The sequence below is a fragment of the Cyprinodon variegatus genome, unplaced genomic scaffold (assembly GCF_000732505.1).
Source record: "Cyprinodon variegatus isolate N-32 unplaced genomic scaffold, C_variegatus-1.0 Scaffold349, whole genome shotgun sequence".
Taxonomy (NCBI): Eukaryota; Metazoa; Chordata; class Actinopteri; order Cyprinodontiformes; family Cyprinodontidae; genus Cyprinodon; species Cyprinodon variegatus.
In genome coordinates, this window is record NW_015150802.1 from 495,338 (window position 1) to 513,919 (window position 18,582).

General features: G+C 35.5%; 1 protein-coding gene across 7 annotated transcripts in view; it reads right to left on the bottom strand.

Annotated features, from left to right (window-relative positions):
* The window catches only part of gria2 (glutamate receptor, ionotropic, AMPA 2), a 66,676-nt gene extending 53,176 nt beyond the window's left edge, over positions 1–13,500 (bottom strand). For 3 of the 7 annotated variants that reach the window (XR_001481540.1, XM_015385826.1, XM_015385825.1), the window contains exons 1-2: positions 13,140–13,499; positions 12,857–12,997 (exon numbers count right to left, since the gene is read on the bottom strand). Coding sequence is in view for 6 of the 7 variants with exons in the window: in XM_015385826.1 (XP_015241312.1) it covers positions 12,857–12,997; positions 13,140–13,224 (226 nt within the window). In the remaining variant the exon portion in view is untranslated. Of the gene's footprint in view, positions 1–12,856; positions 12,998–13,139 lie in introns of all 7 variants that reach the window. The other 4 variants (XM_015385823.1, XM_015385824.1, XM_015385828.1 and 1 more) reach the window with 3 other exon arrangements.
* Between the last annotated feature and the right edge of the window lie 5,082 nt (positions 13,501–18,582).

Consider the following 18,582-nt stretch of genomic DNA (forward strand, 5'->3'; position numbering starts at 1 on the left):
CGTCAGGGTCCGTTTCCGACAATTTGTGGCACGACAGACGTGGAAAAGCACGGGTTGCAAATTGTCGGAAACTGACGAAAATCAGGCAGATCTGCGGGAGTTTACGGGGGTTTACGGGGACGAAAATCTCACTTTTCATGCAGTGTATATTTAAACATTGCAAAGAACATTTTATTGTGCAGGTCTGTTGCTCTGTATGATTCCATGTATGATTCGGACTCTTGAAATTCATAGATAGTAATTGATCACAGTTTTAAACTGAATAAATGTACAAAACTGAGTTAGTGATAGTGTAAGTTAGTGTAATAAGAAAAATCTTGGTATTTCTGGTTAAAAATCTGGTAAGAAGTCTGGGTGAAAATATGATTAGATTCTTTCCATTGTAAAATAAGATAATGCGTTTGACAAGTTACCTTTCCCCAGTGTACTGTACTTCCTGCTGTTTTTCAACCACAGGGGACTGAAGCTGCCAAAAAATGTGAGAGACATTTTTTACTGCTGCAAAAGCACTATATCTGTCAAATTAGACTACCTTAAAGCTGTATTAGCTAGACTCAGGCTCTATCCATAACCACTGACCCACTCTCATTAACTTTCACAAAGTTAAAATGGGAGTTGACAGCTAGCAAGAATGCAAAGCTGTCTTTTCCCTGCTGCAACTTGTCACTCTCTGCATCCCTATGTCCTCAGTGTGTATACGGCTGAATATTTCCATACAGATTTTGTGAATGTAAGCATCTGTTTGTACTTTCTCTCAGTGCCAAACACAGTGGCTGCTCCTGCCAGGGGACGTGGGTGCTGACCAGGCAATTGTTGACGCAGCTGTTGGCGAAAATCTTATCTCTCTTTGCCTTGTCATGTATTTGTGCTATTTATTTTTTTTTATCTCCCTCTAATTGTCAATGTCATTGTGGATTTAATGACTTTGTCCTGGCCCTATTACATTCTTGCTGGCTGGTCTCGAGGTTTGTGTCTATTTCATCTAGAGTTTGATCTTCTTTTGTATGAGCGTCTCATATGTAGAATTTTCTAACAAATGTATCTATATTAAACTCATTATTTAAAGTTGTTTTCTTGAAACCATTTTTCTTTTTTTTATTTCAAATAAATTCTAACGATTACACATGTGTAATAAATGGTTTTAAGGTCAAAATATATCTGTAACTTTTGCACTGCAGCTCGGTGATTGGGCCCCAAGGGTAGAAGCTTCTAGAGGCAGTAAGCAAACATATACGGAAAAAAGCCTCCAACCTTAAGGTGAATCAGTGTAAGAAAAAAATCACAGTATAAGGAATATTATACTATCTATATATTTATACTTTGTTCCCAGGTTTGGTGGATATAAGAGAAAAATATAAATCAGTGTTGTTTCTTTTTTCTCTTTTATGAAAAAGGGACATTTTGTACTACTTCCAGGTGCTCATGTCTTGGTCTTTCATCTCACAAGAACACTAAGTTCTTATACTTGGGTCCTTCTGAAAGGTGAGTATTTTAATGAGACTCATCCAGTGGATATTTTCAGTTCATAAATGTGACTGATGAGCCGCAAAATGTAATTTAAACACAGTTGCAACTGTGACTTATCTTTGTTGGAACATATGTATCTTTTATGCTGAAATAAAGTTTGCTTTATTTAAACATATTTTTTTTATCCAGTTACTCTTTTGCTACACTATAGTCTTAAGTCAGATTAAACTTTTTTTTTTTTTTTTCTGCTTTTGGACCCTTTTCCAATTCAGAAATGTATTTGCCCCTATCATTGGTTTCTTAAAAATATACTCAGTCATATATTCAATGTGTTTTCTTCTTTTACAGGTTGAACCGATAAATCATAAACGCTCAGAGGTTGATTTTTTAAAATCTATTTATATGTATCTTACATAGATAATTAATTGTGGTGAACATTTTAAAAAATGTATGTAGATAAGAGAAAACTCCATATAAGGTAACAAATAAATAAATTAAATCAAATAGATAAACACATAAAAAAGAAAATGAGCAAAGTTCTATTTGAAATGAAAATGTTAAATTACAAAGACCAGGATCAGCAAGTACTTATTGCCTGCAGAGAGACCCATTAAAACAAGAGTATCAAAATTACTACAAACAAAAATCACTGGTATAAAAGAAAAACATGCTCTGTCAATTAAAAAAGGAATCCGTGCACCAAAAAGCTCTTAAACTTCTTTTCTCAGTTGAATTCATGTCTATCTAAAATTTGCATCATACAAACCAACCTCATTCTCTGGTTTTACGAGGCACCACAGGAGAAAACACACAAACTTCCTTGAATGAAGATAAACATCCTCGCAGATCAAAGCAGCAGGGGGAGCAGTACTTTTGCATGTCTAAAAAAAGCCTGCTGATCTGTCCTGAACAATAAAAACTCCTTCCAAACCTTTATTACATCTACAAATAAGGGTTTATTCCAGAGGGGGGTGGGGGGGGAGGGGGAGGGGATCTGTAAAATTAAAAGCTTAATTCAAAATAATAACATAAACAAGCTTGGTTGCAAAATGTCCAACAAGGCCAGTATAATATCTGTGCGACCCTTGGGAACCTTTATGCTTGCTTTAATTCTGCTGGTGCAAAGAAAATCCAACTGACATGAAAACAGCAATGGGGGAATGTTGGCTACAGTCCAGAGGAAACCCTTTTGTTTAAACAGAAAGACCATCAGGGAAAAGGTTGTTGCAAGAGAACAATTAAACTGTCTGGAAAGTAGACTGCTTGACAGTACTGCTGACACCACAAGAACATGCTGCCAAAGGATCAAAGCTTTAAATAAGTTGGTTAAATTAAGATCTAAAAAAAAAAACTGTCAACCACAAAGGATTTTTAGCCATCAACATTCTTTCCAGGTTACCTAGTACAGTATTTTTAGAAAAATATCAGATGTATTTATTTTAAGATAAACTGCAATGTCCATGCACAACACTGGTATAAACACTACAATTTATCTAACATACCTCTGGTAGTAGCTATCTACTTTAAGTGTCCAAATGTCTAGTGGATGTAAAAGTAGCTGACTCATAATTTCCCATAATGCACCTTGAAAAGTACTCTGAATCCATGGTCATTAGACAAAAAGATATATTCCAGAATGCTTTGCAAGAGCTCTTCTCGCAAATCCTTATGAGTTTTGCTTTGGGGGCGAGAGAAAAGATGGCACCTGCACCGTGCGGGGTGCTTGGGTAATGTGACCAATGGAAAGAGAAAAAAAATTGATAATCTGTGCAAATGGTCTGTTAACTGAGTTCACTATATAGTCCACTATATAATCCCTGCTCTACATAGTTATGGATTTAATTATTTCAATTTATTTAAATGCTCCTATGCTTAGTTCTCTTGCAAATAAAGATTTTGAGTGTAAATCAATCAATTTTGTAATTGGTTTTTCCAATCGCTTTTAAACTAATCAATAAAAAATTGTTTGAGTAACTTTACAGCACATGCCTGTGTTGCTCTTAGTAGGTTATTCTTTCAGCAAATGGCATTTTAGAGTCTAAAAAAATCAGTTTACGCATTTGATTACCAGATTAGCTGATTATTTTAATTATTGATCCAGTGACTGATCCAATATTTTTTTCACCCTTTGAAGGAGTCCAGTTTCCTCCTGTCACGTCTCAGCGTGCCCCTTAGAAAGGCGCAAAACCATATATTGCCTGCAAATCTGTGTATGAATGCATGTGACTGAACAGCAGTGGAGTGAATGAAGAGTACGCCAAGAAAAGAGCTCAATAAATGAAGGACTTTCAAGACTGTATGTATTCTGATATTATCTAATTTAAATTTCATCATGCAGGTTAAAATTTTAAATCATGCTGCTGATTAAAAATATCTAGACAAAAGAGAGAACAGAGATATCTATGTGTGTCCTCTTGTCGTATCGTATTGAACAAACACAAACGGTCCCGCTTCATTATTTCCACATATCTCCTTTCTCCATTCCCTGTTCTTTACCAATACATGTAAGCCTATAACAAGAAATCATAATAAAACACAGTCAGGTTTGACAAAGACAAAAGATAACGCATGTAATGTTATTTCCCCAGCATGATAAACAAGGACAGATTTTTCTCTCTGAAAGATAATAAGCAGTGCTCTGCTGAAAAGTTTCTGGTTTTCATAATAATTTAAGAAAAAGAATCAATCCGTTTGGCATAAACTGATTCAAAGATGAGTGAAGGAAAGCTGCAATGCGATGTCTCCCTCATCAGCTGTTAAATACTCTTTAAAGGTTTCCTATCTTTCTTTAAACGAGTCCTCCATCACCAGATAAAACTTTAAAGGCCTGTGTAAAAGGATAAACTTCATAACAATGAGATAACCTTGGTATCTCAGCAACAGCTCGTCTGATGTCTTCAATCTTGATTTCTCTTTCTGATCATGTCCTTTCAACCAAATTATCAAGCAACAGCATGCAGTTAAATAGTAAATAGGTTGAAAACAACCCTGTCATCACTGTATGACTTTCAATGGCATAGTATGCATGTGAAGTAAAGAATTTTGTTTTAATCATTATAGATACAAATGAGAACTTGTAGATACGATGTCATACTAAATGTTATCCGTCGAAAAAATGTCTCACTCCATGTGCTTTCAGATAGTCTTCCTACAGTAGAAGGTAACATAACCCTTGACATGGATCATTTCATAAGAAAAGCCTATTTCTCCAGAATAAAACCAGGATATTCAGTGAATTACAAATAAACAATTCTTGTTTGATGTCCGAAATGTGCCATCCTGCTGGATAGTGAAATGACAAAAAGCACCGTTATTCACATTTTCATTACTAGAAAGATTCAAGCAATAAAACTGAATTGATTGTTACAATCATTACTGAGTTTGACTCAAGGTCTGTCCTTGTTTAAGGACACTCATTTGAATTTTCAATAGAGTGTACAAGCTGAAGATCAGGATATGAATTAAAGATAATAAAAATAATCAACAGCAATAAGTTTTCGATACAAGTTTTTTTTTAGAACCTGGGCTTCATAACAAGAATCAAAGTGACCTCTTTGTTCAGTGCAGAAATGTGACCCTTTCTTCTTTCACTGAATGTTAAATAACAATCTGTGTATCCAGTAACTCGTACTTTAACTTTCCCACTTTTGTCTGTTTTAACTTTTTCAATTCGAGTAAAAAAAAAAAAATCATGTGTAAAATGTGTCAATTTATTCAATTATATTGTAAGGAAATGTGGTTATGTTCATGCAGAGGGTAATTTTTGATGATCTCTCATTGCTTTTTAAATAAAGCTGGTTTTAACAAGGCTTTAGCCTGCTGGATTTGTTTTGCTTATAGGGAAGTTTACCACAACATCTAAAGGCTTTATTATATCACTGCATTTTTTGAAATAAGTGATACATTCAAAAGCCCCTTTTTTAGTTGTATTTATAGTTTGTGCAAACAAGAAATGTTCACAAAAATTCTGCGACTGCCGCTAAATGAAAATGCAAATTTTCCCAAATAGTAAAAAGCAAAATCCTTTGCATACTGAGAAAAGTTTAAAAACTTGAAAGCATCTTATTTCTTTCAATCTGTAGCTGAAAGTTCTGAAAGGCACAACAGTAAAGGTTTGGTTAGGGATGCAGCATTCAAGGCAACACAAACTTTTTTTTAACCTACCAGCTGCTAGGCCCATTTACTTTTTCACAGCTCTTTGTGAAATGGCGGAGAGGTTCTTAATTAGATGTGAACAAAATATTGGCTTTAACCATTTCACAGTAGTGCATATAAGGAAGGTTTGTGCTTTTGATCGTTCAGCCAGGACATGAAATCATTAGATCCTGAAAGGCTATGTGCATCTGAATGCATGAAATTATAGAGTGACGTGATTCAGCCATGACAAACAGAAACTTTGAAGTGTTAAATTGCCAGCTGGCTGTCAAAGACCTCTTTGTCCTCACTTGGCCTCAGAAAAGGTGGATGCCAGGAATAAAGGAAGTGAGATTTCAGGCACATAGACTCAGTTTTTATCCCAAAGCAGTGCAAAGGTGTCCACTTTCCAATCTTTCTCTTTCCTTAAAATAAGACAGATTATAACAAATATCTATTAGGGGAAAGAACCTACCAACAAAAGTGAGAGAAAGATCGAAACCTTTTATCTACCCCAATAGTTTTTGCTATTGAATATTTCTGGTCTTCACCTAAACTTGTTATGCTGGAAGCTGGAAGCTGGAAGTTGTTCTGCTCTAAACAATTGGTGCTCCTAAAATAACAACCCAAAAATAGCAATCTAAGTTAGTTTTTTTTTTTTTTTTGTTATTGTTGCTGTTTTCTGTCAAAGCCCACATTCTTACAGTAGGAGATGTGTGGTTTTGCTCTAAATTCTATTTGCCATCTGTTTGATACTGTCTGCATTAAGATAGTCCACATTAAAGCTTTTCAACCATCTGCTGAACTATTTTTTTGTTGCAAATCTTAAAATAATATATATTTGTGGAGAAATTGTATCTGAAGTTTACTTTTCAGATTTCCACCGAGATGACAATTAAGCAATATTCACTGTTGGCCCAGCCAGAAATCTCATTAAATTAACTATAGTTCAGGGTAAAGGCTAATTGGCTTGTCCAAATTTTCCTTAGGTGTGAGTGTGTGTGAATGGTTGTTTGTGTCTGTGTTGCCCTGCAATGGACTGGCAACCTGTCTAGGGTGTACCCTGCCTCTACCCCGTAGAAAGCTGGAGATAGGCATCAGCACTCCTCGCAACCCCAGAAGGGATCAAACGTGACAGAAGATGGATGGATGGATATATTGGTTATCTCAAAGAGTCTGAAAATAAAATATAAAAAATAAAAACTGAACAACATTGAAGTGAATGGCTGCAGTATGACATAGTAGATGCCCATATCTTTCAGAATCTTTTAATCTTCTTCTAAATTTAAGCTAAGGTATTAAAACTAGTGAACATGAATTAGGAAATGGGCTTAATGTTTTCTGTGTTTTAACATAATAGGTTTCAAGTTACTTTATACAAAACGAAACATTAAAAATGTCACCATTATGTTCCAACATAACAGCGATAAAGAACTTTAGGTTGTTCTAGTCATCTACAGGATTAAGAGGTGGCTCATATCCAGCAGGTCTGAAGAGGCATATAAATTTATTGCTTTGAGTGGATACTGCTTCAACATTACTGCACATACACACATATACATGGTCAGAATAAGTCCCCTGGTGCTGGCAGCAGATGCAGGGCTGCCCAGATGAACCGTTATTGATTGAGCAATGTGTCATTTCGCCTCCCACTGTCTCTGACACACTGTGTTGATGAAGTATGTTCCTGCACAGGCATAGTGCAGCCAGAGTTTCATAAGTCGGAAAGGAAGCCCGACACTTACACTGAGATATTTCTTCATCGTGAGGAAATAAAAGACTATACCAAATTAAAAGTTGAAATAAGTCAGCACCTTTTGCTGTAAAAATAGATAATAAAACCTTATGTATATATATTATACCTTATTCACACAGTACAGCAATTTAGATCAAACAAGTGGCAGAAAATACAAGACCCCTATTTCAAAATATGCATTTTGATAACTAAATGAACTGTGAATAACTACATGTGCTGGAAAATTTAGTTCAATTCCAGTACTGTGAAGAATTCACCTTAATAGAACATTTTGACAGATGTAATAATTGACTTTTGTTAGCTGTGAAAGAGTGACAGTGCAATTTTTATGACTTAATGAACCAGCAAATGAGTATGAGAGCCATTATCTTCCACTACACACAAAAACATTGGGCCTTTGAAAAGCAGTGACTGTTCAGGCCAAATTACTCCAAAAGTTCAGCAACAACTCATGCAAGGGGTCACAAAAAAAGAAAAGAAATCTATAAATATCTAAAGCACCACATGCTATATTTCTCTCAGTTAAGGTCAGAGCTCTTTGTTTTAACAATAAGAAGAGACTAGGCAAAAAAATCATGGCTGGCCAAAAACAAAATACAGGCCGGTCTAATGTTACCTAAGAAGCATTTCAATAATTCCTTAAACATTTGGGAGAATATTCTGTTGACTGATGAGACAAATGCAGAAATTTTCGAATGGTTGCATCTTGGTACAACTTGAGCAAAACTTACACAACATCTTAGTAGAGAACATCATTTGACCAATGGCAGTGGGGTATTCTGAGGCTGATTCAACACCCTGTCTGTAATTGGTGATACCATGAAATCTGCTCTATGTCAAAAAACTAAAATAAATAATAATAATAATAAGTTTATAGATTAAGCCAAAAATCTGAGAAGTCTGGATAAAACTAATTGTATTTAAGTCTGTACCATGGCCTTAAGTAGGTTGCTCCAATGTGTCTGACATCAATATTGCAAAGATTACTTAAAATGTTTTTAATTCCATTTTTTCAATGGGTTGAGGTAATTTTATTTTATTAATGAAATATCTAGAAACCGCTTTTTGTATTAACATGGATTATATTGTTGATCTGAAACAATGGAGTGATCAAAAACATTAACAGAAGAGACATGTATAATATGTTTATCTGTACATCATATGCATATGATGTACAGATAAACATATTATACATGTCTCTTCTGTTAATGTTTTTGATCACTCCATTGTTTCAGATCAACAATATAATCCATGTTAATACAAAAAGCGGTTTCTAGATATTTCATTAATAAAATAAAATTACCTCAACCCATTGAAAAAATGGAATTAAAAACATTTTAAGTAATCTTTGCAATATTGATGTCAGACACATTGGAGCAACCTACTTAAGGCCATGGTACAGACTTAAATACAATTAGTTTTATCCAGACTTCTCAGATTTTTGGCTTAATCTATAAACTTATTATTATTATTATTTATTTTAGTTTTTTGACATAGAGCAGATTTCATGGTATCACCAATTACAGACAGGGTGTTGAATCAGCCTCAGAATACCCCACTGCCATTGGTCAAATGATGTTCTCTACTAAGATGTTGTGTAAGTTTTGCTCAAGTTGTACCAAGATGCAACCATTCGAAAATTTCTGCATTTGTCTCATCAGTCAACAGAATATTCTCCCAAATGTTTAAGGAATTATTGAAATGCTTCTTAGGTAACATTAGACCGGCCTGTATTTTGTTTTTGGCCAGCCATGATTTTTTTGCCTAGTCTCTTCTTATTGTTAAAACAAAGAGCTCTGACCTTAACTGAGAGAAATATAGCATGTGGTGCTTTAGATATTTATAGATTTCTTTTCTTTTTTTGTGACCCCTTGCATGAGTTGTTGCTGAACTTTTGGAGTAATTTGGCCTGAACAGTCACTGCTTTTCAAAGGCCCAATGTTTTTGTGTGTAGTGGAAGATAATGGCTCTCATACTCATTTGCTGGTTCATTAAGTCATAAAAATTGCACTGTCACTCTTTCACAGCTAACAAAAGTCAATTATTACATCTGTCAAAATGTTCTATTAAGGTGAATTCTTCACAGTACTGGAATTGAACTAAATTTTCCAGCACATGTAGTTATTCACAGTTCATTTAGTTATCAAAATGCATATTTTGAAATAGGGGTCTTGTATTTTCTGCCACTTGTTTGATCTAAATTGCTGTACTGTGTGAATAAGGTATAATATATATACATAAGGTTTTATTATCTATTTTTACAGCAAAAGGTGCTGACTTATTTCAACTTTTAATTTGGTATAGTCTTTTATTTCCTCACGATGAAGAAATATCTCAGTGTAAGTGTCGGGCTTCCTTTCCGACTTATGAAACTCTGGCTGCACTATGCCTGTGCAGGAACATACTTCATCAACACAGTGTGTCAGAGACAGTGGGAGGCGAAATGACACATTGCTCAATCAATAACGGTTCATCTGGGCAGCCCTGCATCTGCTGCCAGCACCAGGGGACTTATTCTGACCATGTATATGTGTGTATGTGCAGTAATGTTGAAGCAGTATCCACTCAAAGCAATAAATTTATATGCCTCTTCAGACCTGCTGGATATGAGCCACCTCTTAATCCTGTAGATGACTAGAACAACCTAAAGTTCTTTATCGCTGTTATGTTGGAACATAATGGTGACATTTTTAATGTTTCGTTTTGTATAAAGTAACTTGAAACCTATTATGTTAAAACACAGAAAACATTAAGCCCATTTCCTAATTCATGTTCACTAGTTTTAATACCTTAGCTTAAATTTAGAAGAAGATTAAAAGATTCTGAAAGATATGGGCATCTACTATGTCATACTGCAGCCATTCACTTCAATGTTGTTCAGTTTTTATTTTTTATATTTTATTTTCAGACTCTTTGAGATAACCAATATATCCATCCATCCATCTTCTGTCACGTTTGATCCCTTCTGGGGTTGCGAGGAGTGCTGATGCCTATCTCCAGCTTTCTACGGGGTAGAGGCAGGGTACACCCTAGACAGGTTGCCAGTCCATTGCAGGGCAACACAGACACAAACAACCATTCACACACACTCACACCTAAGGAAAATTTNAAATGACTTAAAGAAGCTCAAGAAGCTGATAAAGAATAGCACCTCTGTTCTGGGAACTATGTTAGAACATCTAAAGGCTTCTTCAGATCTTTTGCAAGACAGAGTTCAACAAAAAATATCTCCTGCCTACAGCTGTTGATATAAACAATGAGTTGGGGGAAAAAGCTTTAAATTACGTGAACATTTAATTTCCCTTTTTAAATCACTAAAGTATTTTTGATTTGAATTAAATGTGTAGAACTAAATCTATGGTACAGTTTAAGCGCTATCTGATAAAATGCCTTTATTTTCTTCATTCTAATATGTTTCTTTATCTTATGCTGATTATTGAGTGCCAAAGTACCTCTTTTCCCTCCTATTCAAAGAGTGCAATTAGGTAACAAAAAGCCTATCGGTACATGTCGTTGCTTTTAGCATGGCACAGCAGCTTCATATTTCTCCCTTTATTCTCCCTTGAATGCATTTTCATGGAGTACATTCGAACAAAAGGCAAAGTGGCGGTGTTAAAGTGCTGTAATTTACAGTCAAAGGTGGATGGTGAGACAGACTGCCATCTACTGGCTTTAAAAGCACCCCCCCCAGCCCACACACCCACCTCCTTTCATCCACATCTCTTCACAACCCTCCTCCTTCTAACTCCTACTCGAGAACGCAGTTAATATGAAGACAGTTTGCAAAAAGGCACCAGATTAATACATGGGAGAAGCAAACTGGATTTCTACTTATTGTCAGACCAGATGACAATCAGCTCAGCATCACACCATCAACATTAATATATGCATTCATAAGAAGCTGCTATTAAAATGTATAATGAACCTCAGTGTCTGCAGCCATAGCACACCAGGGCTGGATGGGTTTAAACAATAAAAGCATAAAATATATTTGGTTATTTTTGATATGAATTGATTGTTTTAATAAACTTCTCTTTTAAATATTTTCTTGTTATAACTTTATCTTATGTATCATTACATTTTCCTTTAGAAAAAACACTTGTTGAGTAGGGCCAATTCAAAAAACATTTAGAAATCACCCTCATGGGTTACAGAAATTGTCATATGAGACAAAAATGAATGGTAAAGCAAATTGTAATCTCCTTACATTAAACAGCTAAGGGTAGTTATTAATAAACTTGTAACTCTTAAAACCCTAAAGTCAGATTTTTTTTTTTTGTTGCTTTTTTTTTTAGTTTTTTTATCAGGATGGACACTATTCTCGAATTCTTGTAAAAAGAAAACAATAACAATGATTAAATAATTGAAGGAGCAATTATCGCTTGAACACACGACTCTTCATGTGATCTGTCGCACACAGTCAGCGTCTCCAAACAGGAAGGTTTTATATGGTAATGGGATCGATTGGACCCGTGCGCGCACCAATGAGAAGCGTTTGATTTATGTTTAAGGGACTGTTGAGAGCAGCAGTCGCTTGGCAACTGCCTAATGAATGTACGAAATATAGCGACCTATTTGCTGCAGCAGTTTAAAATAAATCATACCAGGCGATCATAGCCGATCTGGAAGAAACTCAGTGAAAAAAAAAAAATGTCTCCAAGTAAAGTCACAGTTTAGATCATGACTTTAAACCTTTCTTAAGTCCAGAGGCATGCCGGTGATTTAAACCTGACTAAAAGCTGATTGGAGCAATACTGCTAATGATGCAATGAACATGAAATCCTCCCATGCATCGTTCTTTAATCAATCTCTTCATATCAGTCCTCATTAGTCGTGTTACAGCATTTAACAGGCATGTATGTTTGCTGCTCTCTAACCATGGATGAACAGCGCTCCCTCTGAGCTGAGAAAAGACGTGAACGCGTAAAAGGGAAAAATAAAATCAGCTAATCGCCCTTTTAGTTATACTTCTTCCTAAACATGACAGAAGACGCAGTTGAGGGTATGAGAAGCGACTAACTGTGACAAGAGGTCCATTTATATCCTAAAAAAATGCCAAATAAAAAAGATAAGTAGAGACTACAATGCAACGAGAAGACCTTTAATAGAGTAGAAAACACTCCCATTCAGTTTGATCCTATTTATAAAAGTTGTAAAAAAGCAATACACCTAAATATCATAACTTTCATTGCAGACATTTTAGTGCAGCCTTTTCTAATGAATGTGAAAGACAGGGAGCAGTATTGATGTGGCGGTTACTGTGGAAACCAACTTTTCCCCAGCTACTGCCATTATCCTCAACTACAAACCTCATATACCCTATATTGAATATAGAACAAAAAGGTTTGACATATTTAAAGATTATTTTTTGTTATGATCTGCAGTCTGGTGAAGAATTGTCATTACTGTTTTGTTTTTTGTTCTTTTTTTTTTTTGTTGATCATATAAAGACTCAGGGGTTAATGAATAATAATAAGACTCAAAATATGTGTGACTTACAACAGTTGGTGACCGCGAAACTGTTGGCCACCTCCAGATTATCAATATGAGGTGTCAGTCTGAATTCCGAGGTTCCAAATTGAACCATTCCTATCCGAAACGCGCTGTACTCTTGATCCGCGCCCCTTGGAAAAAGTCCCCCTGTAATAATGGCACAATGTTGGTTATATTTCTACAAATCCAAACAGCGTGGTCGATTTTTTTAACCAAATTTGCATGTTTTCTCTAATCCATTCGAGTATTTTAAACACATTTCTCTTTTATGAATGAGTTGGCTACTCACCAATTTGAACACTGGGCGAACCCCCGAACGCGCATACCCAAAAAACCAGAAGAATAGAAAAAAATAAATTCACTATATTTCCCATGTCTACAGTTCAGGTGTCCACATCTACCAGAGGAGTCTGGTCTCCCTTTTTTTTCTCCTCCTTGCAGGCGTTAGATCCAACACATATTAAGCAGCTTTGATATTGGAGAGGGGGAAAAAAGAAAGTAATCTGAAAACGAATGTTATATATCAGTTAAATGACACCAGTCTTAAAGGAATGGTCGCCTGCGGTGAGGTTTTGGTCTCTTTTTCTCCGCTCTTCTCCGTCGCTCCACGTCCACCGGCAGCAACACCTCTTGTGAACGCACAAGGATGGTGCGCGTCTCCGCTCCGCGACGCGCGCCTCGGATCTTCTCACCATCACACCCACAACTGAGGAATGTTAATAAGAAGGCGGACAGACACGGAGAGGTCTGAAAGTTGGCCACACTAGCTCCAAACCGCTCACTTGCTTCGAAACAAATGGAAACGGGGGCTCCTGTCTAAGCGATATTGATTTTGCCTTGGAGTTTCAGAGGCTAAACAGGAATAAAGAGATCAAATAGTTAACATTCCTCATTTATGAGAATATACCGTAATAAGGACAAGTATTTTTTTCCTCATATATTTCTGTTTTATTATTTCAGACAGAGGCTGCTGGGTTTTGGTTACTTTTCCATATTAAAATGTGTCCCACAAGTTCTCTGACAGTAAAAATCACCAACCATCTAAATAAGGAGTGCATTTCAAAAAAGATTCCATCTCACGTCTTGCACAGTAATTAAAATGAACCATCTCTTTAACTTTAATTTAGAGTTTATATCCACCTTTTCTGTGCAAATATTTAAGCCTTGCCTAAGATGTGTATATATATATATATATATATATATACACAGGAGAAGGTGTGCATCCAGTCAACAGAAAACAGGAAGCAATTTCCTCCTTTAATTGTATAGCATGTAACCCTCAGCGTGAACAGACAGATGCACATTCATCATTGTCTGTGTTAAATGGCATTTTGGATGCAATCTAATGTAGCTCGTGGACTTTCAGAGCCAAACAGGAACTTTTTGACAGATTTCAGCACCTTGGACAGCATATGGCATTCAAAGGTGAGGCTTCTGCTGAATAGATCTCAGGAAACAACCACTTAGAGGATTTGTTCAGTTTTTGAAAAGAATGAGCTTTATATCCAATTTATTATGATAATGACTCAAATTATGTCATCAATTATATCATCAGAGCAACGCTGAGAAAAATACGCAATCGCAAAATGTCAACTACAAGGCCTAAAAACAGAGATAACAATTTTTCTATGCTTTTTGATAGGTTTTGTCACATTACAGATGCAAAAATTCTTATTTTATTTGTATTTTTTTGAGAAATATACTCTAAACAAACAATACAGTTAAAAAAAAAACATATCAATTTATGTTGTTTTATTTTTCAGGCTACATTTACCCTGATACACTCAGTATGTGCTACTACTTCTTTCAGAGTTCTTTGGTATAAACCCCTAATGTGTAAATCATTGTTAATACAGTTGTTCTTTAAAGGGCTCAGAAGACAAAAGAAGAATGGAACAAGGATAGATTACAAAAGCCAACCCAAGCTTTTAGTGCTGAATTAGGCATTGCTCAGGGATTTCTTCAAGAGGTCATTTAAAAAATTGACATAACCGTAAACCTCCAAAATAGGTCATAGTTGATGAAGGGATAAAAGCATGATGGGATGGAGAAATAAAAGAAGAAAAACATGGTTTAAAACATGGCCATAAATGACTAAATCAGACATTCACCTTACAGCAGAGCACAGCCCTAAAAATATCTTCAGAGATATGACCAAAAGGGTTAAAACAGAGCACATTGAAATTTTAGAATGGCTGGATTTAAATTCCAGAAAAAATGCTGGTTGATGATTACAAATAAACTTTATTAATTGCATTGATTTAATGGCAACACAGACCCAAAAAGCCATAAATATAATTTTTATTCATTTATACACACTATTTATGGCAAAAGTACACAGGTCACAATTGTTTTATCCTGACGGTATTAGTTGTGACCTTATGAAGACTTTTAATTTTGTTATGAATTACCTATAGTTGGATTTCTACCCAAACAGTTGGAACCATTGTTTTCAACTCAAGCTGTCTCAGCTGCATTTCAGTGTTTCATTGATTTCTTTCCTTTTTAAACAAACATAGCTGCAGTTTTTGCTTCTTCAAAACATTCTTCCCCTTAATAATTCATCCTGTGTGTAATGGGCTGTTGAAAATGAAATTTGCCTTAGCTGTGATGTTTGAGGTACTCTCTCCACACTCTCTTAATGCTGCAGCCATAGAGGGGACCTGATCGGAAACTCCTCCTGGCAAAGAAAAGGCTACATTCTGAACCACTCCTGTTCTACAGTACATGCTCACAATTGTTTGACCTTAACCAAAGGTTTCGGCATGCTTGAATTAATTCTTCTCATGTTCTTTTCAGCTAGATAGGCAGGTCATTTTAGTTGATTGTCTTACAGCATATTTCTTGCTGTAATGAATGTACAGCACGTTATATCATTTCACCATGACAACTCTCCTGGGCTCAAATTAGTTTTGTAGAGTTGAAATGGCAGTAAGACATAAACGAAACATGACCCCACTTAATGGACCACTTCACATGAGTAAACAACAACAGTGAAATATGAATTGAACAGATGATGTACTGTAGATACAAGATAAGTATCTAAAAAAGGCATTTCTTAAATGTATTCTTAGGATTTTTATTCAGTTCCTTCCCCTTCCTTTCCTTTCTTTTCATCTACTTTACTTTCCAAGATTTCTTTGTTTTCCTTTTTAAAACGTTTACAATTTCGTTATTTTGTTTAAGTACATCCTGTAAGTAGCATGGGTCACATACTTTATATGTTAGTATTTTAATATAGGAGGTAGCACCTGCTCTGTCCATCTCACCTGTTGTGTCCTTGCCCAGGATACTTCTTGCTTGGTGGCCTGAGGGAACAGCGATACTGACAGTTTTGCAGCCTCGCTTCTGTCAATGTGCCCCACTGCAGCTGTGGCTACAGTCTTCCCATCATCACTGTGTTATTTTGTATGAATGGGTGAATGTCTGAATGTAGTGTTAAGTCCTTACAGGGACTGGAGTACAGGGACTTCATACGCTCAATAAAAGCACAGCCCATTAATTCATTTGGTTCCCTGAGTTTGTCATTTGTAGAAATATCACATATAAGTTTATTTCTCTGTTTTAGTGTCTAAGTTTATCCTTTATTTCTCTTAGATCTCTGTAAGTCTTAACCCATGGGATTAATAGTTTCCTTTCGTCTTAGTTCACTGCAACTGATCTTAATTTGTCTCTCTCCCTCAATCTCCCTAATTTCTTTGTGGCTGAGTTGTTTTATATTATCCTCTAATTCACTCACCTGCATCCAAAGACATTCTGCACTCGTCACCTCTATGCAATTAGCAATTCAACTTCATTGTTCTTTGCTGGATTCTTCTCTCAAATGCCCCATTAGTCTGTTTGTGTCTTTGCTCTCGCTTCATGTCCTGTTCCCCCTTCTGTTACTCCCTCATGTTTTCTATTATTATTATCAGATCCTCAGCCTTAAGACCCATGTGTTTCTGTCAGCACTTTAGTCCCACTTTGAATCCACACATTATGACAGTTATGAGTCACTAATGGCCATTCCAACAAAACATTTGGCCTTTGATGGATAAATAAAAGCATGAGGAATGTGACAATAAAAATGTTCACCCTATTTTATTGGAAATTCCTCCTAGAAAAATACATTCGTTTATATCAATCCTTCCACATAGTTTTAGAATTTTGAAGACTGGTAATCCAGGTACTGACAGAGGTCTTACATTTGGAAATATACAAACAAGTTTATCATAAAGCTAAGCCAAATATCTGCTGAGAAACTATGCAAGCATAGGGTTACAACGTGCACCATCGCCTGGTAAACAACAATGTTGTTGTCACTTCAGAATATAGAAATTCTAACGCACATCTTTTTAAAAGACAGATGGAAAGTTTAAGAATACAACTTCACAACAGAGGCAGAGCTGGATGGGGGACAAGGGGTGGCCAAGGCCACTTTTAACCAATCATCGGCCATCCCTGGGGCCAGTCCTACCAGATGATCCCATTCAAATGTATTGTAATTCACAAGCAGTTCCTATCTTACACAGAGGGTGGCAGGAGTGAAACTTTCAAGTGAAATTTTGTAAATTATTTTACATTTTAAATTTTCTGATGTGAACAATAAACTGACCAAAAAAATACAATAGTTATTATTTACATCAATGTATTAATAAGAAAAAATAAAAAATTCAGAATGCATACTCTTTTCATAACTACTCCATGTATTATATGGAAAAAACAGAAAAAGTTTGGAAAAAACATCCTACCTATTCTTTAGCCATTGCGTGAAAGAATCTCCCATATATAATGGTCTTTTTTTCTTTCTTGTGATGCCTTCCTCTTTTTCTCATAAACTTATAAGACTGCTTTTTTGTGTCTCTTAACCATTTTTAAAGTATATGGTGAGAGCTGGGGCTAGCTGAAATCAAAGTAACTGGTGACAAAAACACCAGAAATACTCATGCACGGCAAGAAAAGGTTGATAGATTAGATGTTGCCCCAAAAACCTACAGTAAAACCAAAAGAAGATAATCTAATATACCTTCAATTTAGAGAGCATGGATGTGTAAATATATCTGTTTTTTATTATCAAGGGCTTTAGGAAAGCCTTTAGTTTGTTTTCATTTGGAAAACATGGAATTTGTGCTTGTTAATTCATGCACCTATGCACTTTCAACCCTCCTTAGTGCACATTAGTCTTTGCCATTGCTTCATAAGAAGGTAAACAAAACTACAATATATCTGCTGGAATTCAAACTTATTTGTTAAACCTTTAGATGTAACATGTATGTTGTTAAAACCTAGCCGTAGTAAGTTAAATTTGTTTCAAAGTAAATGTTTTGAAAATAATTCTTTATAATTTAGTCAAAAAATGCAAAGAAACAAATAAAACACTTTCAGAACATACTGTAACATCAACCATCTGCAACTAAATTCACAATTTCAAAGAAAAAGCAAATGCAGGAAATAGGTTATTTATTGGAAGATGTTCCTTAGTTGCTGTTGAAGGTTCTCAGTCATCTCAGGTTCTTAGTCATCCTGGTCATAGTCATTGCAGTCTAACAAAGTAGTTGGATACATATTTGGTGCCTCTCTAAAATGATTAAACATTGAAACTAAAGAGATTGTACGTAGATTAGTCTTTGATACTAACTTCAAAACTGACTTTAAAACAAAGAACAGCAGTTTTTCTAAGGTTGATAGAAGATGCTGATATGATAGTGGCTAAAAGGCTGTGTAAATAAACAAGGGGTTAATGTGAACATGTA